We start from the raw sequence: 26989 nt of genomic DNA, 5'->3' as shown, positions 1-26989 counted from the left end.
CGCTGCAGTTGGCCACCATACGATATTTGCATATTCCATCAACGACCGGATAAGTGAGCAATAGAGCGCCTTGGTGCAAGGTATATCGTTAAGCTCGCGAGTCATATTGATAACTAGTCCTAGCATTCTATTGCTGGTGGCTACTACGTGATCTACTACGTAGATCCTTGAATAAAATCAGCCTTAGAACAAAGAATTGTTGTAATCAGGAGCAAAAATTGAGCATAAATTGCAAAAAAGACTCCTATTCGCTCTATAGCAACGACCATAAACAATGTTTAATTTAACTGTCAAAATGTTCCCATAGATTTCTGATAATTTACTCTACACGTATCCAGTTCTCTTTCATGGACCTTGAATGCAATGATGAATCTGCCATACATTTTTCGAACACACCGTTCCTCGCCCATGACATGCGATCACGTACATGAATACACAAAAAACAGTTGATTTTCCTTTTATAATTTTATCGCATAAAACAATTCAATTGAATTGCATTGTTATGATTCTCGATGTAAAACATATTAAATCTTTTTGTAGTATCAGGAACAAAACAATAGATTTTTAGTTTTTCTTAATTTTTAGTCTCTTTTCTTCAAAATCATCTTTGTTTGTAGCTCACATCAAAGAGACTATTAAAACTGCCAGCAAAATGAGCAAAATGGGCATCATAACTTAATAATTTATCTACTTTTCAACAAAAATCTTAGAAAAACGAGAATGTAAAACGGATTTAAACATTTTTGTCTACCTAATAGCATTAATTAAAACATTTTCCATCTCGTATTCGCGTTACCAAATATAGGAGCACAGCCTGTCCAAAATAGGTACAAACTGCCGAAAAAAGGAACAAATACATTGTTACATTTTTACAAATAGCTATAAAAATTACATTCAAATTGGCAAAATAAAAAAAATACCATAACACGACAGTTTATCGCCCAAAATAACGTTACTTGTAAGTGTACGAGTTTTTGTGAAACTGTTGCACTAACCTGCCCAAAACCGGTACAGTTATCCTTTAAATTTACCATTAAGATCAACTAAAAGTTAAAAAAAGTATTTGCCAAAAAGTAGCAATTGCCTTCTCAGCATTAATATGTTTTACTCATGCTATTGATAATAGGAATGTCCGCAGATCAACAACACATGATGCTTCTTCTTCTATTTGGCGTACACGTCCTATGCGGACATACCGACCTAAACAGGCTTTCGAGACTAAATTTATTACCACGTAGCCGGATAAGTCAATCCTTGCTACGGGGGGACGGTCCATTCTAGGCTTGAACCCATGGCGGGCATGTTATTAAGTCGTTCGAGTTGACGACTGTACCACGGGACCACCCCTATGATGCAAGCATATGATGCAAACATTCCTAGTAACCAAACCTGCAACAAAAAAAATCAATTTTTTTGAATGTTTGTAAGCATATCAATGAAATAATGAGTTCTTTCTCTCACTTTTGGATTACAATAATGATAAATTCAAACCGGTTATGTTAAATTTTATATTTATAATTTCAAAAGTACAACAAAATAAAGAAAAAGTCATTGTGTTGTTTTTTCTATAAGGCTTTTTAGTCTTCGCTTGCATACATGGATAAAAAAAGAGATATGTTCTAGAATTTTATAGAAGAGTATGAGGGTACATGATAGAAAGTGTGGCAAATAAAACCATGTTTCCTTACATAAGTATACAATTGGGCACAGCTTTACCATCGGCCCATAATAAAAAGATTTGGGAATAAACCACACAATTTAAGTGGAATTATGATGCACAGAAGAGTGTGTATTTCAAATTTACCTGTATGAATAAAATTACGGACAGCTTCAAATTTCGGACATTCGACATGTTTTTATTAAATTACTTCCTATCTAGTCAGTGGCCATACTTCATTTTAATTTTAAATGATTGCCATGATGTACTACAATAAATTAAAAATGTGTCTGACCCCCATTAGGCCCTGATGACACATTAAATAAATATTGTCTGTCGGTTTACAAGCAGAGGCATTCTTAGCAGCTTTACTTCAAACCCACGCCAGTGTCATTTCTTTTATAATTCCTATTTATCGCGTCTTCGTGCATTGAACTACATAGAAATCAAGTGTGGAAGAAATTATCAACGTGAAAATTACAGTTTTTTATCATATTGTGCTCTGAATTTCATTAAATCGCGTATTTAATTCTGTTCGGAATTTGAAGCAAGATTTGATATCTTGTTTTTAATTCCGGACAGCCAAAGCAAATTATGATTCATTATATACATATATGTTTCTAGACAGAACGATAATAAGAAGAAAACAACGATATTTGAAGATTTATGTGACAAATGGCTTGATTTCCGTACGGGAAAGCTCGTTAATTCGCGGAGCAATTCTTCGGGTCTATGCATCTACGAGTACAAGAGCAAAAAAGCATCCAAGCCCCGTTTTGTAAGGCGGTCGTTCTGTCGTTCTAGAAGGATTCATTCACTCAGAGTTGGATGTTCGGAACTTTTTTTTTTTATTCAGGAGTAACGGTCCAAACAGGCCGTATTGCTTACAGATGTTCGGAACTCTTCAAAATTATAAATAACTTGAAAATAAAAAAGAATAACTTCAAAATTAAAAAGTTGTATAATGAGTATAAATTTGAAGAATACAGACGAAGTTTTGAAGCTGTTTGGAATTCGAATCATAACGTCAGTAAATTGAAACATGAGCTCGAAACTGTCCGGACTATGAATGAAAATAACGATAAATATAAATAAATATAATAATTTTTGCAGCGTTTCTAGCAAAGTTATAAGTTATTTTCTCCTCTAATGTAGAATGCTTGCTTTATTAAAAATGAGCTATTTAGAGGTTTGAGGTATCGAAAATCAACCTTCTAAATACACACCCCTTGGGATAAGCCTACCTGCAGGGATGTACCAAATCGGGTATTTTCAATTTCGGGAAAAAAAATCCATGGGTATTAGAAACCGCATTGTCCCGGGTAGATTGGGTTTGTTCAATCGCGCAACAGCTTATAAAATTTTGCATAATGGATGCAATTGTTATCAATGCCATGGCTACGATGGAACGGTATCCAAAGGAAATTTGAAGTGAGAGTGCCAAGCATGTATGCGCGGAGTTTAAGTTATTCCAGTAGAACATATATTAAATGTAGAGCATAGAAAACATTAAAGCTAAAACTCCAAACATAAAGCGTTTAAGCACTTGTATCATTGATGGGTGAGTCAACTCAAACCTACAGGGCTGGAGCCATACAGTGACCCGGAGTAGTACGAAAGGTACATTTAGGTACATTAAGTAGGTTCAGTAGAAATTCACCAATGAATTCGGATCGAGTCGGGAAAGGTAGGATTAGTCGTGGATCCAGCGAGTCCGGGTTGATCCGAATTATCAGTAGTTGCGAGAATTAGGTTTAATACCCACTCCGTATTCGCAGCCGATGAGAATAAATATTTTAAGAGTGTATCGCTAATTAATACGCTTGCAAACAGATAAAAATCCAATACTGGGGCCCTTCACGATTCTAGTTAGTTTTGTGTGTGGAATTTGAATGTTGGAGGCTGAAATCATGTAAACACTCCATACAAAACCACACAAAAAACTAGCCTGCAATTTTCAGTCTAGATTATTCTAGCCTCAAATCTAGAATTAGATTCGATTACTTGCTCAAAAACATGGTGTTGTTTACATTTACCCCAAGGTGCATGAAAGAGATCTCGTGGTGAAATCTAGAATCAAAGTGTATGTAGTCCAGGTGGTCCATGAGATGTTTTTCAAACCAAATTTGAATATCACTTTTTGGCAGGATGGGTGAAAACTTTTGTTCAAACAAGCTATCTGGAGGCTTGACGAATACTCAAAACACTCTTAAAATCTTCATTCAGAATCGATAAAAATCAGCCTTCAAAATTCATACACCTTGGCATAAGCCCACCTGTATATTATACCGAATTAGATTGCTGCTCGAAAACTGCCATACAAAGCAAACAGCTGACAGGCTGAAATTTCAGCCAACGAACTTAAAACGGAAAGGGCTCCACTGTTAGCCAAAACCCAACCAGTAGACGTCTAAAATTTTAAAATTTAAAATCCCTGCTATCAGACCATATGTCCCTGAAAGGTGACAATGTGTCCGAAAAGTGTGCCGCAGTCTTGCGATGCAAATCCGCAGATCCCGGTATCGTCAACGTTTTCACGTATCGTCCCGCAGTCTTGCAATTGACTCCCGCCGATTCATCAAAGTGTCTCGCGGTATTGAGTTCTATCAGAAAACCCTGTATGAGATCCTATACAGGCTTTCGAGACTTAATTCATTACCAAGCAGCCGGATAGTCAATCCTTGCTACGGGGTAACGGTCCATTCTAGGTGTTTGTTTGTTCTAGGTGAATTGATGTTTTTGGCGAGTTTTGGCCTACAATCACAATTGGTACAGCTAGGGCGAATTGCTAGGAACACTATAGCCATAATTAGTTGCTTGAGATGCAATTTTTGAAAACTCGAAAACTGCTAAAACAGCTAACAGGCTGAAATTTCAGTCTACGAGGTAAAGGGTACTTAAAAGGCAAAGGGGTCCTTTGATAGAATTAAAAATAAACCAATTGTTTCGCCAATATTCTAAATTTTAATGGAGAGAAAAAAGTTGGCATATAATTTTAGGTGTAAAGAACGATTTTAAAATACCTAAAATTTCATTATTTTTTCTCAAAAAACTATTAAAATTACCCGTTTCTCAAAAACAATCAAATTACACGATGTTTATGAGATGTAGAATTACACTTGTCATAAAATTTGCTCAAATACCTTGTAAAGTTATCATGATTGCTAGAAGAGTAAAAAATGATGACTTACAATAATAGGTGCGTTAGTGTCAAAAATTGACGTACACTGTCAAGAATTGATGTCTTAGAAAAGGGGTTTCCAAACTTTTCAGTTCACGGGCCGCATTATTTCAAAAATAACAATGTTAAACGCTACCTTTAACCGATGAGTGAATGTCTAAATCTCGTTTTTATAACAAAATACTAACGAGACTTGTACAGCTTTGTTTTACTAAAGCTTGATTTTTGTCGTTGAAAAGTAAAAAAAAAAAAAAATTTTATTCAAAAAAGTAAGTATAATATAATATTTATATTAAACTTCTATAGGGTCATCGTGGGCTGCAATCTAAGCTCTCGAGGGCTGCATGCGGCCTGCAGGCCGTAGTTCGGAGACCCCTGCCTTCGAGGTAAAAATTTATGCCTTACAGCGAAATGAACAATTTGATAGGCGAAATATTTGTTAGATAACGCATCACAGCAACCAGGTGATGTGCAATGTAAACAAATAACGTCCACAAAACCGTAACTAAATTAAATAACTTCACTGTTAAGTATTTCGTTAATTTTCAATCAACAATTCATCATTTCTTTTATTTTGGGAATGTTCTGCTTACGAAGAAGTTTTCTTAAAGTGAATTTCAAAAGCGGATGTAGTATCTCTCCCATTCCTTTAGCAGCAGCTGTCAGATATTTAACCTGTCATATAGCTCATTTCGCTGTATATTTTACCTCATGTGGCCGCGCGGCTAGAACCAAAATTAGGTAGCAACGATTCTCCGAAGGGGGTATTTCGCATTTGTTGGGGGAGAATTTTCGGTCAAAATTTCACAAAATGTATTTGTATCTTCAAAAGTAAGAATCGAAACAACGATTATTCGTCCAATAATTTAGTGTTAATGAAAATTGTAGAAGTTTGTTGAAATGAAAATTTACAAACTCCCTGTTTAATCCAGAATAATCTTATCAACCTGCAAACTGATTTTTGTGCAGGAATATGTTATATCCTTAAAAAAATTCAAACCGTTTTGGTTTCCAATCAGCGATTCTTTGTATAATGTTACGAAAATGGCTTTGCTAACTTAAGATCAACTCAAGATAATAGAGATGGCATCGAAAAATGACATGTGGTATTTGTGGGAAGAATCAAAATACTCCTGTTAACTCTCAAATGCTCAAATTTTGAGTATTTTTTTAGAACTCGATGCTTTCAAATCTTAAACTTAGAACCGCTAAAGCGGCGTAAAATGTTTTGTAAGTGGCTTTTAGGTTGGTAGCAACAGAACATCAACAAAGCGATAAATATCAAGGTCATGATAAAACAGACAATTAAAGAAACGTACAAAAATGGGAGCATTGGTTTTTTGTTAGCAACAATTCGTTGTTCAGTCTATCCAAGCTAAATATTTTACAGAAAAAGTCGAATTTTGGCCGCAATAGGCATGGAGTGGTAAAGGTAATGATGAAGTTTGATAAAGGGACCAGTAATACATACTTATTGCTAAAACATAACCATTAAAATAGTGCAATAACAACTAAATTCTTTAAAAAATAAAAAAATAAAAGGTCGTTTGTTTGGCGCGCAAAATAGCTGATAGAAACATTGCATTTCCGGACCACGTGGCTAAGTTCCTTTGAAGAATTGGCAACTGGTATCATATTGAGAGTCAATTCAATTGTTTTCATCATACGCCATATAATAACAAGATACAATGAATTGAAACATGACTCATCAACCAAATGTAACCCATCTCTTCTCCTGATCTTATTGACCATCATAAAATGCTCTGATTACTGGGTTATATTTGATTTTGTGGACATCAAACCGTTTCTTGATAAATTCGTTCGTTAGATCAATTGTAAAGAATGGTTGCTTAAGTTAAATTAAGTCTCGAAAACCTGTATAGGCCGGCATGTCCGCGTAGGACGCTACGCCAAATAGAAGAAGAAGGTTGCTTAGTTGACAATTTGATACAAAATTAGTCTCAGAAAAATGGCCGAACGCTGATCAAACGATTGAATGAGGCCTCCCACATGTTTTGTAACCTTAAAAAATGTGTAGGATAGGTTATGCATAGGACTATAATACGATTTTCGCCGTCATGCTCCATACCCTTAACTCACCTGCTGTTAGTGCTTCGCTGACCTCTCGAAGTGCAATTGACACAACTAAAATGCATTAATTTGCAAGACAGCCACTAGCAGATTGATAATATTAATTTAATTCTTGTCTACGTAGTGTTTGGCAGACGTAAATGAGTTAAGTGCTAGATAGACGAATACTTTTTGCGCGCCCATCACTATTTTAAATTTTTTTTATAATTTAGTTGTCATTGGATTATTTTAATACTTTTTTTTTAGTAATACGTGTGTATTGATGATTCCGTATTAAAGTAATGATGAGACTTTACCGCCCTATGTCTATTGCGGTCATAGTTCACCTTTTTCTGTAAAATATTCAGCTAGACGAGTAGGTAAAGTCTTGAATGTATTACTTTTATAAAAATTTACTTTTCCATTCATATGTGCATTAATTTAAAAAACAATCGCTTGTAAAAGCCAACTTACAAGTGGAGGTTTAACTCGTGCTCCCTTTTAGGCAGGGGATCTTCGCAATCCTTCAGTCCGCTTATAGGAAAATCTGCCTCTGCTTGCAAAACACGATCAATCATGATCAATCCTACCTTTTGTTCAAGAAGTGTGTACAAATCTGTAGAATAATTAAGAGTTCATATGCTTATTCAGAGTTCATATTCGATTTCAAAACTTCATCGACGAATATTGAGAATCAATAGTCTAGTCTAAACTTGGATGGATGAATATGAACATTGAGCTAATCCTTTCAAAATAAATTTCGTGAGCGAAAAAATCATTTCAGCACACATTTCAAAATGATTTGAAACCCCCTGTTATATGTGTCGACGTTGGTCAGCTGTTGCATCTGTTCCGAAGAAAGCAAATCATTGGTGTGTGCATTGAATAATCATTGAGAATAATTGATACATATTAGGATAAAAAACTTGATATAAATCTGTAGTCCCATAAGTCTCGGGTTGACTATTTTGCTTGTTAAGTAATTTTAGCCCATCCTCATAAAGGTATAATTGTTTTGTTTGGTTGACGAATTTTGCAAGAACTACTTTTTTTTGGGAAAAATGCCTAATGCTTTAATTGAATCATTCAATCAAGCTTAAACTAAGTAATCACGCAATAAACTAAAAAGAAATTTGAAAACCTGTTTCAAGAAAAAAAATTCATTTTGATTTTAGTGCGTTAAAAAAATGGTTTTCAATTGTTTTTATTTATTTTTTTAGTTAACCTTGTGTAGTTTTGTTTGACTCTTCGTTAATTTGACGTATTCTATTGCACGTATCACCAGACATTGTACCCGAACGTAATATTTATGGTTTTCTGAACATGGTTACTTGGATCATTTCAAGTACATTAAACATAAACAGCAATCGACGACAAAATTCATCCTAGCAACAAATAGAAACAGGAGAGAGCGCAATCTAGAGCGTAACCGCGCGGCTACATGAGGTGAAATATACACTGAAATGAACTATTTGACAGGTGAAATATCTGACAGGTCCAGCTAAAGTGTTGGGGGAGACACAACATTTGCTTTCGAAATTCACTTAAAAATAATATCTTCGCAAGCAGAACATTCACTAATTGGAAGAAATTATGAACTGTTGGCTCAAAATTGACGAAGTACTCTATATTGTAATTATTTAATGGATACGATGAATACGATTTTGTGGACGTAATTTGTTTACATTGCACATCAGCTGGTTGCTGTGATGCTTTATCCGTCAGATATTTCGCCTGTCAAATATTTCATTTCATTGCATTTCATTTCATTTCATTTATTTAATACAATATCCGCCATCAAGGCTAAATATAATAGACTTAAAACTAATTAAATACTAACAAATAAAAAAATAATTCATGAAAAACTAAGCCTAATTAACCAAGTCTTGACCTAGCAAAAAAGAAAAGGAAAAAACAAGGGTAGAGCGTAGAGACTATCGTTCGCTGTATATTTCACCCCATGTGGCCTCGCGGTAAGGTTTTGACAGAACGGGTGAAAACATTTCCTCAAACAAGCTTTCTGGCGATTTGCTGAATAAACAAACACTCTTGTGAATACACAAGAGTTTAAACTCTTCGTTCTTTTCAATAAAATACCACCAAACACAAGTAAAACATTTCTAATTGTATGCGAAAACAATCTGAAGTAATTTAAATCGTTTTCTGTATCACAATTATGCCGTTAATAAAGGTAGGAAGGTAGGTAAAGACGGATACGTTAAGGGAAATGGTAAAAATCTGGAGATATATAAGTACTACGACCATGAAAATGTGCATACACTATCTTACACTCATGTTTTATCAGAAAATGTGTTGAAACTTTTAAATTTCCATCGATTTTTGCGTTTTTTTCATGAATGAAAAACATGGTTTTTTTCGTGCGGTTTTGAAATGTTCGGGTAAGACGGACACCTGATATGGGAAAGATGAACACCATGAAGGGTAAGATAGACACCTATAAAAAACGGTGGAAATTGAAGAGGTTTACAGTATTTTAACAAATTCTATCGCTTTCCACGTTCTGGTACGGTTATAATCCAATTCTTGGCCAATTGCAACGACGATTCATTCAGCCGTGAATTTAGGAATTGTAAGCACCGCTTCTAATGTATAGTAGAATGCAGCATCTAAAGCATTATTGCAATATCGCGCACTTACAGCTGACGTTGCTCCAGCTTACAGAACAATAGTCTAAAACTGTTTTTAAGGAAATTACTCCGCGAAAAGACCACGACCCCAGTATTTTTTGATGAACTTGTTAATAATTTAAGCCATTTTCCACCATGTCAAAATTCAACATTTGATATTTGTAATCCCATAGAATTTCTCATCTATTCCTGAACGATGTCGTATCAATGCCTCATCTTTTTGTTGCTTAAAGTTGTCCAAGTCGTGACAAAATATTGGATTTCATGAAGCGCCTCATTAGCGTCGAGCGAGTAATAGCATAACGCATGGCTACTATTTTAACCGGTGTTTCATTTCTCGCTTATTTCAATACTTTCTCTAGTTGCTGATTGGTTTATAGCTTCGGAATACCCTTATATAAGGTATTTGAAGAAAACTATTCATCACCAATTGATATAAGAAGTAAAATAAATCAATAAATTCGGTGTCCATCTTTCCCTACAATTCAAGTGTCCGTCTTTCCCGCTTTGGTGTCAGGATGTTTAAACCTTCAGAAAACAACATTTTGTATTGCTTTCATTCTCGTTTTTTCGCCAGTTTTTTTCATTAATGATCACAACAACTCATTCGTGAACTAAAACTTTCGGAAATATAAACAATACAAGTTGTAGAGCTTAAGATCCGTAGTAAGTAGTCAAATTAGATCCACAAGGGTGCACATGATTGAAAATTTATTTTGTTCGTGGATTTAACCAATTTTGCATATATTATGCCAACAATTTTCTCAAATGTGTTGTTTTACTTTAAGTTAGGATGCTGCATTGTTGATTTTTTCGAAAATTATCTTTTTCATGCATTTATGAGAAGTGTCCATCTTACCCGCAGTGTCCGTCTTTACCTACCTTCCCCTATCGTAGAATGCAGCATCTAAAGCATTATTGAAATATCGCGCACTAGCAGCCGACGTTGCTCCAGCTTATAGAACAACAGTCTAGAAAATCCTTTTAGGAAATTACTACACGAAAAGTCCACGACCCTAGTATTTTTTGAGGAACTTGTTAATAATTTAAGCCATTTTCCACCATGTCAAAATTCAACATTTGATATTTGTCATCCGATAAAATTTCTCATCTATTCTTGAACGATGTCATATCAATGCCTCATTTTTTTATTGCTTAAAGTTGTCCAAGACGTGACAAGATATTGGGTTTTGTGAAGTGCCTCACCAGCGTCGAGCGAGTAATAGCATAACGAATGGCTACTATTTTAACCGGTGTTTCATTTCTCGCTTATTTCAATACATTCTCTAGTTGCTGATTGTTTTGTAGCTTTGGAATACCTTTTGTTAAGGTATTTGAAGAAATCTATTTATCACCAATTGATATAAGAAGTAAAATAAATCAATAAATTCGGTGTCCATCTTTCCCTACAATAAAGTGTCCGACTTTCCCACTTTGGTGTCAGGATGTTTAAAAGACCAAAAAACAATATTTTGAGCTTAAGATCCGCAGTAGCAACATTAGATCCACAAGGGTGCACACGATTGAAAATTTATTTTGTTCGTGGATTTAACCAATTATGCATATATTATGCCAAAAATATTCTCAAACGAGTTGTTTAACTTTAAGTTAGGATGCTGCATTGTTGATTTTTTCGAAAATTATCTTTTTCATGCATTTATGAGAAGTGTCCATCTTACCCGCAGTGTCCGTTTTTACCTACCTTCCCCTATGTGTTGTTAAGAAAAGCGAACCATTCCTTTGGAAAATCATTTCACCCATTCTGTCAAAAGATATTTTTTTTTAATCTTAAATTAGTTACCAATTCGTTCGGGAACCTATATACACACTTTGGCCAAAAGTAAGCCAAAGTGACAAAGACTTCAATAAAAAAAGTGTAGTAAAAACAAAAATGTCGTTCAAATTACAATAAATTGGTTTACATTACTTAATTATTTCACTCTGTTTATGCATTGGTTTATGTTCAAGATAGCAGTTTACCTCAAGTATTATGCATATCTGCGTCAGATACTTTTATTTTGTTACAAAAAGGTGCTTTTCTGTATATTTAAAATACATCATTAACGTCTTTTTGCTTTCATTTATACAATGACAATCGGTGTGGAAATTAGTTGACAATCGGTTTGGATATTACCGCCGACCATATTTTGTGTGTTTTGAAAAGTAACAAAAGAAAATACAAATTATAATTAATTTGTTGTGATACCTTTCTGTTTGCATTGCTGGGAAAGTATGTACAGCGGCGTCCAGCCTCAAAAGGAGACTTAATTTTTATTATGCATAACACCATGTATGTCCTTACTTTGAGGATTCCGGAACAGATTTTAAATTGCGTATCGGAATAACCTCTTTACATATCCATGAGGATAAACTGGTGAACATTGTTTATTACCAAATGGCATATGACTACAATTATTCGATTTCAAAACTTCATCGACGAATATTGAGAAGCCACATGACCATTTTTCTTATAAAAGGAGATCCAACATTCAGTGAAACCAGTGGCGTATTTAACGGTAAGCAAAGTAAGCAATTGTGGGGGGCCCCGTCAATGAGGGGTCCCGGAATTCTCAGTCCATTATCCATAACACTTGATAGAATATGGCACTGTATTAGCAAGGAGAGCCCCGTGGGTGATGGACGTTGGGGCCCCGCGCTACCCTAAGCACCGAACCCTAAGCACCCCCCCCCCCCCCCGGCAGCAACCAAATTTAAGTTGAAATGTTTCATAATCAAAGACGGAAGCCGAATACCCCCCAGTAATCATGTACAAAGGGGCCTCAACAATTCTTACTGCTTAGGGCCCCCGACACTGTAAACCCGCAGCTGAGTGAAACTCATATTTCCACCTTGATACCCAGCGAGACGGGTACATTACGCGGTCGTTTGCACTCATGAAGGAAAGCATTATTATGAATACAGAATCCGTGTAAACCGTGTTCCTGTTCTGTTAATGCAATTGCATTTATGGATGAATTTTTACCATTGGCCATTTTTTCCTTGAAGATCGATGGTGGGAGGGAAAATGATTTTAAGAACTTCAGGGGCATATATTGAGTTACGCCTTCAAACTACAGTTTCTTGTGTCTCTTTACCAGAGCTCTTTCCTTTATTTTTTGATGAGTAAAGAGTGCAAAGCATTCGGGAACGAGCGGAAACTACTCTGAAATCGGATGTGAGCAAGCGGAAACTGCAGGTCTACTTTAGGCTAGGCTAGGCTAGGCTAGGCTCCTATGTTTTCTAGACTTAATAATCTCCGACTGCATCATGCCCGCATATTCTGTTATATAACTGTTTAAACGAATACTTTGTTCTTTAGATTTTTTTAATACAATTTTATAATTTTAGTTGCAATAGGGCAGGAGTCTCTAAAATATAACCCGTGGACCACGTGTGACCCTCGAAAGGCTAAAACTATAAGTTTATTATTTATACTATTTTGTGTTATTGTTTTTTTTTTATTTTCAAGACGAAAATCGAGCTTTCATAATAAAATGGTGAGGAGATTATAATTTCTGGTTAATGAGAAATGTTTACGTTCACCCATAAGCGAAAAGTAAGCCCGAAATGGCACAATGTTTCACAATGTTATTTGCGACTCCTGCAACAGTGTAACTGTTTCAATATTGAGCAGGCTTCTGCAGAAGTTTCACAAAAAACTGCTCATATACTTACATTTTTTGTTATTTTTCATGAAACTGATGTTCTGTTAATTGATAAACTATTGTAATTCTTTATTTATTTGCCGTTTGAAAGACATTTTTCAAATATATTCGTGAAAAGGAAAACACCGTTTTTGTTTGAAAATAGTTACGGTCGCCATGTTATGTGACGATCACATCATGCAACTGACCGTCGAGTATCGTCGCGGTAGGTCAATGGTTTGCTTGACATGAGCCCAGATGGAATTAAACTTTGTTCGAAGCGGATTTTTTCGTCACTTAATGATCGAGGCGATCATAGAAATCCCTAAGGGATTTCCCTTACTGGAAACGTTGGAGTTAGAGGACTTATCATGGGTAAAGGGGGCATAACTAAACTTTTTAAATGAGAAGTCGATAAATGTAGGAAGGTCTTAGTCCTATCCAGACAACACAAACGAATCTGTCTTGCCAAGGCCAGAGTTTATTTGTACAATTTGTTGGTGGTGTAGGTGTTCAATTATAAATCGAGGCTGCCTATTAAACCGTATTGACCAAAACTATGCGATTTGTTACACTAAGTTGTTTTCGGTGCTGGGGTACAATTGATGTGACTTGTTTATCGACAAGTGCCTATGCTGCGCTATTAGTTTTTTTTTTTGTTGCAAAATGAGGGTTTAGGGCGATAATTTGCAATGCATTCTCTGTTTGTCTACTTTAGTAACGCTTTAGAATCTCTTTTTTTGTACGAACGGTGAGACCTGGGTGTTTTGCTATGGTGTGTATTGATTTGCTGAGTGTGTTACAATAAATGTGTTGCTATGTGTGTGATAGGGTGATAGTGTGAACCTGATCTTCTTCTTCTTCTTTGGCACAACAACCGCTGTGTGTATTATAACAAGTTCTGTATAGCAGATATGCTACATTGGCATTTTTCCAATTTTTGGCAGGCTGTGCTCCTATTTTCGAAAACGGCAATAAGGGTCAGTTGAGTGTAAACCCCACTTTAATTATTAAATTTATGTGAACCATCTTGGTCATTATGGCATTTTGACAGTTTTTTACCGTATTGCTTCGAATGACGGACACTTAAGACATTCTTGGCATTTCATTTTTTTTTAGTTTAATTTCAATCGGTCAATCCTCTGTATTACGCTCTTTCCTAACGCAAACCTTCTACATATGAGGAATCATCAAAAATTCCAATAATTTTACTCGCAACATTGCAAAACATCATAAAATTGCAACAATATTTCGATTCATATTCCGGACAGGTTTCAGCTCATGTTTCAAATTACGGACATTTTGATTCGAACTCCGGACATCCTCATTTATTTCGTCTATAATCATTTAATTCTCACCCCCCCCCCCCCCCCACACCACCGGCTATATCATTTTAGTTTATAACTTATTTTAAGTTCTGATTACCCAATTCTGATTAGAAATGATGGTTTTAAAAATAACGGAGTTTGGATGCTGTTATTCTCTTGCACTCGCAGATGGATAAAACCGAAGAACTGCTACGCGAATTGACGGTCTTTCCCTTTTAGCCATCAATGCATTTGTCCCATAAATCTTCAAATATCGTTGTTTTCTTATCTTTATCACTGTTTAAAAACATCTTTGTATATAATGAATTACAATTTACGTTGGCTTTCCAGAATTATAAACATACTATGAATACATAGTAGTAACATATATGAATTAAATACGTGTTTTAATGAAATTAATTGCACCATTTGATAAAACACTGTTGTTTTGACGTTGATTACTACTTCCACATCAAATTAAAAATTGATATGGGGGTATGGAGGAGCTGGACATGAAGAAATTCAATATAAATATGCCGAATGTCCGGAAACACAAGGACAGCTTCTAATGTCCTTAATTTGAATCATAACGGTGTGTGAGTTACAAACAAGGAAGCCATTGAAGAAATGTGACAGCCTTGCGGCTTTAGGATACGGAGTAAGCACCGGCTGGTTAACAAATAATTATTTTTCTTTTAAGTTATTTGTACGAAAGAATGCGATGAACAGGATGAATAGTGACATTTATGATATGTGAAATTCGTAGTATGTCGACATACGCATTGTAGTTTTCGGATAAAGTTTTAAAGGAATATTAAGCCAAACCAGACAAGTTTAGGCGGGAGCTCACAGCATTGAAGTTTCAAAAATTAACATTTCTGGTGTACCTATTTTCGGTAGCATTGAAATTGGAAAATAACTTGTTTATTGTGATTTTAACATTCCTATCAAGGTAGCATAAATTCTGCAACCATAAAATCTTTAATAATTATTATTTTCATTGGTTTACTGTACAGCTTCTCTCAATCACAATATCAGAAAAATCTATTAACTGACACCATATTTGCCGTATTTACTGATTTTACTCATTGAAACTTAAAAATTGCATGAGTAATAAGTAAATATCGGTTGCTAGATTTTAAAATATACTTTATCCTAATTTTATTGCTTTCTCTCTGTTTTGGTTTTTCTCATCCACATTTCTTAACGTATATTTTTAAACCGTAGGAATGAAACTGGATAGGCGAATAGAGGAGGCAGCACCTACAGGACAGCAGCTACAAGAGCTTGGTATGCGGTTACGTTGTGATGATGCCAGCTCTGATCAGGTACGTTCCCGAACGTTCATAAACAAACTGAATGTAACAGTTTATTTCTGCAAAATTGAAGGATGAGTTCCTGGACGAAGAGCGCTTAATGCTTGATCAATCGCCGGATGAACTAGACTCTAACGATGGTGATATAGATGACCTGGAATCTGATAACGATCTTGGAGAAGATGTAATGCATGCAACTAGTGACGGCGAACGTATCATTTATCCTTGGATGAAAAAAATCCACGTTGCTGGCGTTGGTGAGTAAAGAAACATTTTTTTTAAATACATTTGACAACCAATAATTGACTGCATGCTGAAAACATTAGCAGGTCATAAAACTAGAAACAAATGAAAAAAAGTACTTTTTATAGGATACCTAGATTCTACTTGTTCGAAAATTTTGAAAAATTGGTCACATTCTTATCTTTTCTGTAGATCAATAGACACTGCAACCGATCAAACTACCGCCGTGTATTTTGCTTTAAGCACATTCATTTGAAACTCTAGCATCAACTTTGAAGAAAATAAATTGGTTTCAATTTATCATTCTTTTGCTGCCGTTGCTCTACCTTAAGTTTTCTACAAAACCGGAGAGAAGGTCAAATGAATCAAATCACTTCAAACCAAAAATGATGGTAGAATGGGTACGTTTCGAAAACTCTTGAAAGTTTATAAAGACTGCGTTTGACTGACAGCCTTTTCAAACAGTAGTGACGAATGACCTCGAACAGTTAGTTCATTATATTGTAATTTATTAATGATTTCAAAAATATTCCATTCCTACTGGTGTTTTGAGGCAAGCTATAGTAATATGGAGACACTGAGTGTATTTTAGCGATATTTTATTTTATTTCAGCTTATGAAAATTATTATATAAACCACTTAATTTCATAAAAAAAACTTCATTTGAATTTCACAAAAACAAGTTATCGTTTAACACACTATTATCGTTTTAATTCGAATTAAAGCTAGCAGGACGTTCATACAAGTATTATAAAGTTAAGATTCAGATTACAGTAAAGCATTGAAACTACCATATCATATTATTATTAATTTTTATTTAATAAAAAAACACAGTCGTGTGAAAGGTATATTGAGACATGGCTTAGTTATTGAATCTCTTAAATATCTTTACTTGTTCATCTGTATAATTTCGAATTATGTGTTTATTCAGAAGAAACGGTTTCGGTCGTATAGTAAAATCATTATAACTGTTTAAATACAAAACTCGTCAAACTTTATTTTAGATTCGTGACCATGCAAATAACACAATTAAAATACTCACTGATGAGCTCAAAGTGATGAGATAAAGGCATCAAGAACTCGATGAATCATTCCCTTCAAATAACTTTTTCCTCATCCAAAACAACGTCAACGAAAATTCAGTTAAAGTAGAACAACGATGCCATATGGTAATTGCCATCTTAGTACAAGCTTGTTTATAAAGCGTAATGACTTTATTCACTACCAAAATTTTATAGCGCAGAAAATGTCAGCAAACAGCTACCAAATAATTGATAACGTTTAATTTATCTGGCTTTGCTGTTTACTGTATAGTAAATTGGGTCTTCTTCTTCTTCTATTTGGCCTATCTACGCGGATATGCCGGTCTATACAGGCTTTCGAGATTTATTCAGTACCACGCAGCCGGATAGTCGGTTTTTGCTATGGGTCAATGGGGCCCTTTCCGTTTGAAATTCGTAAGCTGAAATTTCAGCCTGTCAGCTGTTTGCATTGTATAGCAGTTTTCGAGCAGCTATCTAAGTGAGTATAATATGCAGGTGGGCTTATCGCAAGGTGTATTAATTTTGAAGGCTGATTTTTATCGCTTCTGCTTCTGAGTGAAGATGGTAAAAGTGTTTTGAGTATTCGTCAAGCCTCCAGAAAGCTTGTTTGAGAAAAACATTTCACCCATTCTGCCAAAAAGTGATGTTCAAAATTGGTTATGAAAAAATGCTATGAGACCACCTGGACTACATACGCTTTGATTCCAGATTCCACCACCTGATCTCTTTAATGCACCTTGGGATAAATGTAAACAAACCTGTGTTTTTGAGCAGGTTATAGAGTCTAATTCTAGCTTATAGGCTAAAATTTTCTAGACTGAAAATTGCAGGCTAGTTTTTTGTGTGGTTTTGTATGGATTGTTTACATGATTTCCAGTTTACAGCCTCCAACTGTCAAACTCCATACAAAAAACTAACTAGAATCGTGAAGGCTCCCAATATTAGGTTCGAACTCGCCACAGGTACAAATGTAGTTAAGTCGTTCGAGCTGATGACTATGGAGCTGATAACCATGGATAACAAAATTACTGTGTTATCGAATGTGTAGCGTTGATATCAATTTTCATTCCTTGTTTTCGTTTATTTGTTCTAAAATGCTAAAAAATGTTTTTTACATATCATAAGCTAAAATATATCTTAATAGAGCATTCCAAATGACTTAAGTTTTTATGATTTAGACTAATGCTATTTTGAACATAATACAATAAAGTTCCGTTATTTTTTCGTAATCAATGAACGACAACATAGTACTTTTCATTTTGATTCTAAGTTGATGGAAATTTTTCATAATGATGATGGGCACTCACTGCCAATAACGATGTAACTTTTTATGTAGATGCTAGTAATACTTTTTTTTATTTTTAAATTGTCAATTAACTTCTCGTTTTTAGCTTCTAATACGCTCGACAACAAAAAGTACATTTCTTTTATCTTATCTAAAATGTGGGCTAGTATTTTACTTCTGAAAAACTTTATAGAAAATATAAGAGAAACGAAGCATTGTTGTATACATTTTCTCTTCTTTTCAATTTGAATACAAGTTACAAATAAATTTCAAATCTGTTCAGGAGAGTCCATGTACTTAAGTTCAATGATTCAGTGAATGATATAATAAAAATATATGTTGGTAATCTTTCATATAACTCTTTAAATATAAACCTGTTCAACTAACATGAAACTAATACTGCATTTTTCTAATGTCTGCACCACACACAAAACACTGAGCAAAATCAAGCGTTATGGAATAACGGATTAAATCAGGTCGCACGAAAACAAGTAGCTCTTAGATGTGTAGTTATCGATTGCTGGGGATCTATTACATTTTTTATGTTATTTCATCCATTTATCCTCCTCCCAACATTCCTATCAAGTATCAAAGAAGCTTAAACGAAAACCTTCCATAAACGGATATAAAACGTTCAAATAGCTACGAAGCGAGATATCAATACATCAAAACCGGACTGCTTGTCTGTCTGTCATCACCCACCCAAATGTTGAATGACGACAAGGTTGATTATAAGCAACATCGAACCAAACCCGGCTATGAGGGTTGATTTTTTTAACGTTTCATCCCACCTGGTAACGACGAATGTTGCTGCTCCGTCAGCATATTCATTCATGCGATACTGAGAACTAGTCATGCTTTTTACATTACTCTTTTGCACCTTCCTCTCAATGTCACTGGATTGTGCCTTCTACTATACATAGTATTGTTGTTTGCATCTGTTAAACAAAAATGTGATGAAGCGTATTTCTGAAAACAAGAACCGTTGAGTTTGATTAAAATTTCATCGCGTATTCGATGCCCTATAAGTAATATTTGAATAACCATTTCTGCTATTCTGTAATATGAAAAACTGTAAAACTTATATGTTAACTTACATTAGCTAGCATGCAGAAAAGTACATTAAACATTTTAGTATAACGTTTTAGAAAATCATATTACACTAAAATAAAAAATTAATCGATATTATTTGTTTTTGTATTTTGTATCGTATTTCATTTGCAAACTTACTATTGTCGCCTAGCACGTTAAAAACAGATTAAAACCTAATTGTATAAAAAGTCATTCTCATTATTGTTTATTTCATTTTTTAAATCATGATTTGATTTAATTTTATGATGATTTTTTACATACAGTTTGCACTTATAAGCCTCTACCGCCCCTTACGTTAATGGTACATTTAAAGTTCAATAAGACAACAGATTTATTAAAAATAGAATAAACGTCTTTAAAACCTCCGTCTATACTGAACACAGATTCATCGTATAAAGTACAAGGTTTGCGATTTTGTATTGCATCAATTGCATCAGCAAGCGCGGTACGTCATTCCCTATGAATTGACTAAGCATTTCAAAACTCACATTTTATTGCAAACGTTGCTGGAACAGCTTTTCAATCACGATACTGGTTCGGAATTGCAGTCAGATTCCGTAGGTTACTGCAACAAAAGAAACATATGTTTAGAAGTGCACCAACGTTGAAATTGCAAGTCATTCGTATGAATATAGCAGAAACCCCGGCTTGATGGCTTGCTACACACCGCAACTCATCTACACTCTATACAACCACTGCAATAATATCAATAATAACCGCCATCCTGCAGCTATTTTGCAAGTACCTGCAAGTACACACATACATGCTTTGTGACCTGTACCTTGAGTAAAGTAGATAACTGTGCCAAGGTACTTTCATTTCAAGCGAGCATAGGCAAACTTCAAACGTCATTCCTTGGCCAAGACCAATGGTACATATTTATGAGTGTGTAAAAGGTTTGATCACTTTCTCTGTCGTTCAATCTTACACCCATTCATGAACATCACTCTCTTAGATATCATTGATCGAGCTTCTGTTTTGTTTGGTTGTTCTGTACTGCGAAATTTTGTGACGATACATTATTCAACTTGATTCTTATCGAGAATCTTCGAAGAATGTTCGTATTCCCTCTCCTATCGAAATTCTCTATGTCACTGTTTCCTGAGCGCAGCGCAAGCGAGGAATTTACCCAAGCCACTGCAGCAATGCAAAAGATTAATGATCCATCCGACGCGGCCTTTGAACACTTCAGCAATCCAAAAACGAACCGTTCATCAGTACTCTACGGACAGCGGTAGTATCGATTCCTTCATCAACCAACCATGGCCACCCATGATAATCATTGTCCGTCTTATAACCACAGCGTAGTAACGACAAACGGTTTTAAACATCTATTGAAAAATTGACCTATGCAATAGAACCCTATAATTCTACAAATCGTAAACTTACGGTGAATGTACTAACTTTCGGATCATGGGCTTTATCTTAAATATATAAGGCATACAGAGTATTGTGTAATTCTCTTATTAAAGTTTATTCATCAACTATCTATATGAAAAATATATACTCGGTATTAGTCATCGTGATGAAATAAAATAAATTAAATAAATTCATACCGGACAACGGAAGTCTACTAGGCAACATAGAAAAGATTGTATAGATAACCACCGACATAATCAGTGGAATATGTTTTCTAGTACAACATTCAAATCTATACAGCAGTTTGAGCAGTCACACTTCTTTAAAGAAACAGCCAAATATAATTATTACTTTTTTATACAGCCAATGGTTTAGTCGTAGAGCGCCCCAGTCCCTACCACGCTAAAAAAACGAAATCGGTTTTCACCAAACTAAAGCACCCTAGTGTGTAAATGATTAATTATTTTTGTTCAAATGTATTCACACATATATACCAGTAACCGGTGACAGCCAGAACTGTAATTTACGATGTTTCATTCGAAGCGAGCAAATGCTTTAAGTAAATGCAAGCGAAATGCATTTGACAGCTGCAACGGTTGATCAATGTTTAAAATCTATATTATAGCTATTTAAATTATGTTATAAATACATCCGCATAATTTTTATCAATTCATTTTTCAAATTTTTCCGTTCATATTCATTCTACTTTACCCATGAAATCAATATGCAAATATAATTACTAAAATATCTAGGAATGTTCACTGACTAGAGGTTGAACCCATGAATGAACCTTGCGTAGGATTGACTAAGCTGCTATGGGTAATCAATAACGATTGTTGCGTTAAATAAAAATAAGAATAGGTATTAAAACTCATTTGATAATGATACAGTGGAAGCCATCATAATTAGTATCCCAAATAACGATTTTTTTCTCATAACAATCAAATCTAAATGCTCAACAAACACAACTCATAACGAGTCGCCTAACAAACAATATCCTTTGTGTTTATGGTGCGTTTTTTGGGTTCCAGTATAAAATCAACATCAAGTTTGGTAAACATTCAGCAATTCTTTGATTTTAACTATCGCTTAGGCCAATACGAGCTTCCATAATTACTATTCGATTAATTTAAAACTATTGCAAGGGGGAAAAGTGTTGTATAGGGGAAACCGGGGCAAAATGGGTATGTTAAGCAGTTTACTGAATATTCCTTTAAATATTCCACAAAACACAATTTTTCTTTCATTATTGTATGCCTCCACCCTTTATATATGGATTAAAATTGCCACATAGAATTAAAATAACATAAAATAATGAAAAAAGTGTTTAATAAAAGATGAAGTTTTACGAGAAGCTATTTTGACACGTGGGGTAAAATGGGAATAGCCCTGGGGCAAAATGGGCATATGTAGACAAACTGTGAAACATCAAAACACTGGGGCAAAATGGGCCACAACAACTGCGCTTTGGTAATGGTCTACGCTTTTGCGCACGTTTCGTGAAATGTATTTTCGTTCTATCGTTTGATTTGCTGTTCAAGAAAGCCCTTAAAATTCTTCCAAAAATATGTTATCAAAATTAAAACAGTTTTTACACGTTTAAATCTATACAATTGAATATTTTAAAGCTGTGCCTGTTATCATTGTTGAGGCGACAAATACAACACCATAGCTTCATCAAGCGCCGTATGTCAAAAGCATCTGCCCATTTTGCCCCACGTGATGCATTTTTGTATTTTTTGTTCTATTAGTAATAATAAGCAGTCAATCGCCTTGCTTTCTTGAGAAAATTTGTAAAGAAACATCATATCTTTAAAAATATATCATGTAAAAGTTCAACGCATCCCTGCGACACTAGTTTAAGTTTATTTTCGAAGTGGCTAAAATTACATCAATATGCTAATAAACCATATTTTGCATTTTTCTTGGTTATTAGTTATGTAAGGGTTATGAAGCTTTCATGGTGTTGATAAAACACTCTAATGAATACATTTTGAGCATTGGAAAGTATCTTTGTTGTCAAAAAATGCTTAAATAGAGGGTGCTCATTTTGCCCCACATGCCCATTTTGCCCCGCTTTCCCCTACTTGTGTGAGGCATTTTTTATCAGCACATTTGCGATCCTGGAACCAAGTGTTTTACTCTTTATCATATGGAAATCATCTAACAGTATCTACCAGTAATCTAACAGTAGCTTTTAGTTCAGGGGTTCCAAACGTTTCAGTTTGCGGGCTGTATTGCTTCGTAAATAACGGTATTAAGGATCATTTCGACGCTACTTTTGGTAATGAGACCGTTTAAATCTCGTTTTGGCAAGAAAGTACTTAGTGAAAATTTTAAAGTTATACATTTTTCTATTAATGTAGCTTGATTTTTTTGGTCTGGTAAATCTTAAAAATATAATCAAAATTATCAAACTAATATGATATTTACATTATGCTTTATTTAATCATCACGTGCCGCATTAAAGGCTCTGGAGGGCCGCATGCAGCCTGTGGGCCGTAGTTTGGAGACCCTGCTCTAGTTTCTTCCATCGATCAATACATAACCCACTAATGATGTTTTTAACTAAACAGTGGTGTTAAGCGGCATAACAAGCTAACGACCTTGGGGAATTTAAGATATTTTTCATGTCAATCAAGGAGAGCTTTGTATGTCTATCAATGGTAACCTGAAAAGCCAAGCAGGGTGCTGCATTTAAGATATTCTGTTTCTGAATGCAATGTTTAAAGTGCGGCATTCTTGCATATTTCCTTGCCAATACTCCGAATTTTTTAAAAAATACTTTCTTTTGCGATAATCTATCCTTTTTAGTTGCTACTCTTTATTTACCTCTTTAGTGCAATCAATATCAAGAAACATTGAGCACTTTGAAAATAAATAAAGCTGTCATTAGGCAATCGGCTCAGTTATATGAAATTAAACGACCTAAATTAGATATATACTATGTTTTGTCTTCCAGGAATCTTTTTATTTATTAGCATTTATTGCAGACAAAAATTGTACCTTTTTATTAGCTGTTGCATGCTATACCTTCTGCATGTACTAAATATATGCTACATCTTTTATATTTTCTCTTTAGCTAATGGATCTTTTCAACCTGGAATGGAGCCAAAACGACAACGTACTGCTTATACCCGCCATCAAATATTAGAGCTAGAAAAAGAGTTTCATTATAATCGTTACCTTACACGACGCCGACGGATAGAAATAGCTCATACGCTTGTTCTTTCGGAACGACAGATAAAAATCTGGTTTCAAAACAGACGCATGAAGTGGAAGAAAGACAATAAACTACCCAATACTAAGAATGTGCGGAAAAAAAACGGCGACCAAAGCAAATCAAATGCGAGTGGCTCAACTGGACAGTCTGGAGTAATAAATAACCAAAAAAAATCCCGAAAAGTGAGTTCTACAACATTAAGCACAAAATCTAAGCAGCAACAACAAACTTTACAAAATGAAGTAAGTATTTTTTAAGCGATCGATGTGCAACGTATTTAGTGGATTTACCAAAACTAATATCAGTTAAGAGACATAATCATCATTTTGCCATGTTATATGAGCTATTAAGCGAAATATGTCAACGGATTAAATGCTCCCGAGTATAGTAATAGTAAAGCATAAATATAGTAAAAAATCGTTTGGTTGGAAAAATAAAATAGGAATAGACGTCACTATTTGCTGCAATACACATTATATCATAATTCAAAGAAAACAATGTTTATTTTAAGTTGCCTGCAGTACATAAACGTTAGTTTTATGTCATATCAATCTATTTTTAAATGGGGCAGCCGTTCAAATTTGATTGTTTTTCTTTTCACCAAAGACACTTTATGATAAAGTATCATTATAAACTATAGTTGAATGATTTAAATTATTATTCTTTTTCTTTTTGACTCAACAACCGTTGCCGGTCAAGACCTGTCTATACTACTTGTGGGATTGGCTTTCAGTGACTTACTGATTACCCATAGCGGCATAGTCAGTCCTACATATGGGGGCACGGTCCATTCTGGGCTTGAACCCATGGCAGGCATGTTGTTAAGTCGTACGAGTTGACGACTGTACCACGAGGCCGGCAAACGGTTTACATTCGCGGGGTTTAAATTTTCTTCTTATTATTTGGCATGTCAATACGTATAACGTCTCTAAAGCAAACATTGTTCAAAAATAAGAAATTTTCGGCGAAACATACACAAAGTATATATTGAATTATATTTTTGTTTGACATACTTATTTTATTTCTGCATAGTGCCTTCGAACAGACAGTCTAGAAAGTATGGCGGATGTCCACGGTACAATAACAACTATCAACACCAGCTCATCGCAGTACATGTCATCTTCTGATGTTAACAACACGTTACCGATGGCAAACGGAACCAACAACTCTAGTAACACTATTCGCAATGAACATCTTTCACAGCACCAACAGCTTCCACACAACCAACAACAGCATCATCAACTACGCCAATCTCAATTGAGCAACCAATCATCAAATAACAACAACAATAGTAACGCAACCGGCAACATGAACAACGTCCAACAACATTCCGTACTTATAAAAAATGACTACGATCTTACTGCCCTGTAAAAGCAAGATTTTTCTAGATTTTTTACCACCAACATCATTCGAATACCATCGTTCGGTCCAGCTTAAAATTTTCAATTTATTGTAGAACTTTTATCATTCTATCTAGAGATTCAAAGAGCTTATCGACGTCGATTTCATTAGTATAAATGAAATAAACACTGAACTCGAAACTAGATTCCTCTACAGTACTTTGTTTTGACCGAAAGCACAAATTAACCTAAAAATAGCTTTAATTTTTTTAATGAAAACTACGAGTAAATATTGATGACGAAAAAGTAAAAATATAATAGCAGCGTTGCAAGAGCATCACATATGTACAGCTAGTATGTATACGAAATTAATTTTAAGGTTAACACAGATGCCGAACATTTGCTCATAGACCAGACTTGAATATGGTTCGTGTGATGCTGCTATAGAAAGTGCTGAAAACCATTGAGAACGGAAGAAATTAAACTTCTTCATAAGTTGTACTGAACTAAATTTATAAGAATTTATTAAAATGGTTCGAGTCGAAAGGGGTAAGAAATGTTCATTCAAATAATATACATTTACAGTACATGCCATAATAGGGATACACTGATCGATATAAGAAATAAGTGAAATATATTTTACAAGGTGTTAGACATTTTGGTTGTTGGCTGGGCTAAAAAATTACGTTAACTCGTGGTTTTCGTTCAAAATGCCAACGGTAAATTAGAAAAACGCCTGTTTATCAGGATAATTGTCATTTTAATTGACTCCACCTTCACATATACAAATTCGGATGAAACAGTGATTTAGTTTTATAAGTGAAGCGCCATGCTATATCTACTATGTACATAAGTAATTTGTAAAATGAAAATGAAGAATGAATTAAACAATGAAACGATAGCGACCTCACTGAATCATAAAGTATTTGAATCAGTTTTTTCATTAATAAATCATGAAAAAACGTATTTTTTTTAAATTAATGTCGATTGCTCACAACATGAAAGAATGCTAATAGCCTTAAAATAATCACATAATGACTTTTCACAAGAAAACTGGTAAGATAAATACTTCCTTTACTGATATGTTTAAAAACAACGTATTAAAAGAATTTTGCAAATCTACAATAACACAGTTTTCATGATTCTACGACCTTTATCGATTTCATTATTGAAAATGTTCTATTGCCACGGTAGCAGTAAACACAATTCCTACAAACAAACAGTAGTCCCAAACACAAACTGACCTGTATCTTGCTGATATTTCAACCCTTTTTAACAGGATTTGAAAATTCTCCGAATTGCTTAAGCCTTTGACTTTTCTTACCAGTCCAGAATCATAAATAAATAGGGGATAATACCTTTGACGGAACTTTTATGGTGAATATCCTGCAGTGTGCTATTGAAACCTGTGTTGGGTATAATAATTCATCTTATGGCACACTTCAATACGATTAACAATCTCTTTTTGTTATATGTTTCAAGATTTTGTTTCAAACAACATTTAATTTGTCTTGGGCAGGTAGCGCAGTTACAAATTGCAAATTTCTTTTATTCGTCTATTTACAGCCACACAAGTTCAAC

At 34.6% G+C, this 26989-nt stretch overlaps 1 protein-coding gene across 1 annotated transcript in view; it reads left to right on the top strand.

Annotated features, from left to right (window-relative positions):
* Positions 1-26331, top strand: part of LOC120952594 (homeotic protein deformed) — a 30936-nt gene extending 4605 nt beyond the window's left edge. The window contains exons 3-6 of the mRNA XM_040371997.2: positions 15735-15835; positions 15897-16080; positions 23928-24310; positions 25101-26331. Coding sequence (XP_040227931.2) covers positions 15735-15835; positions 15897-16080; positions 23928-24310; positions 25101-25439 — 1007 coding nt within the window. The 3' untranslated portion in view covers positions 25440-26331. The remainder of the gene's footprint in view (positions 1-15734; positions 15836-15896; positions 16081-23927; positions 24311-25100) is intronic.
* Positions 26332-26989: the final 658 nt, after the last annotated feature.

The sequence above is a fragment of the Anopheles coluzzii genome, chromosome 2, assembly GCF_943734685.1.
Source record: "Anopheles coluzzii chromosome 2, AcolN3, whole genome shotgun sequence".
Classification (NCBI taxonomy): Eukaryota; Metazoa; Arthropoda; class Insecta; order Diptera; family Culicidae; genus Anopheles; species Anopheles coluzzii.
This window is presented reverse-complemented; position numbering and strand designations above follow the sequence as displayed.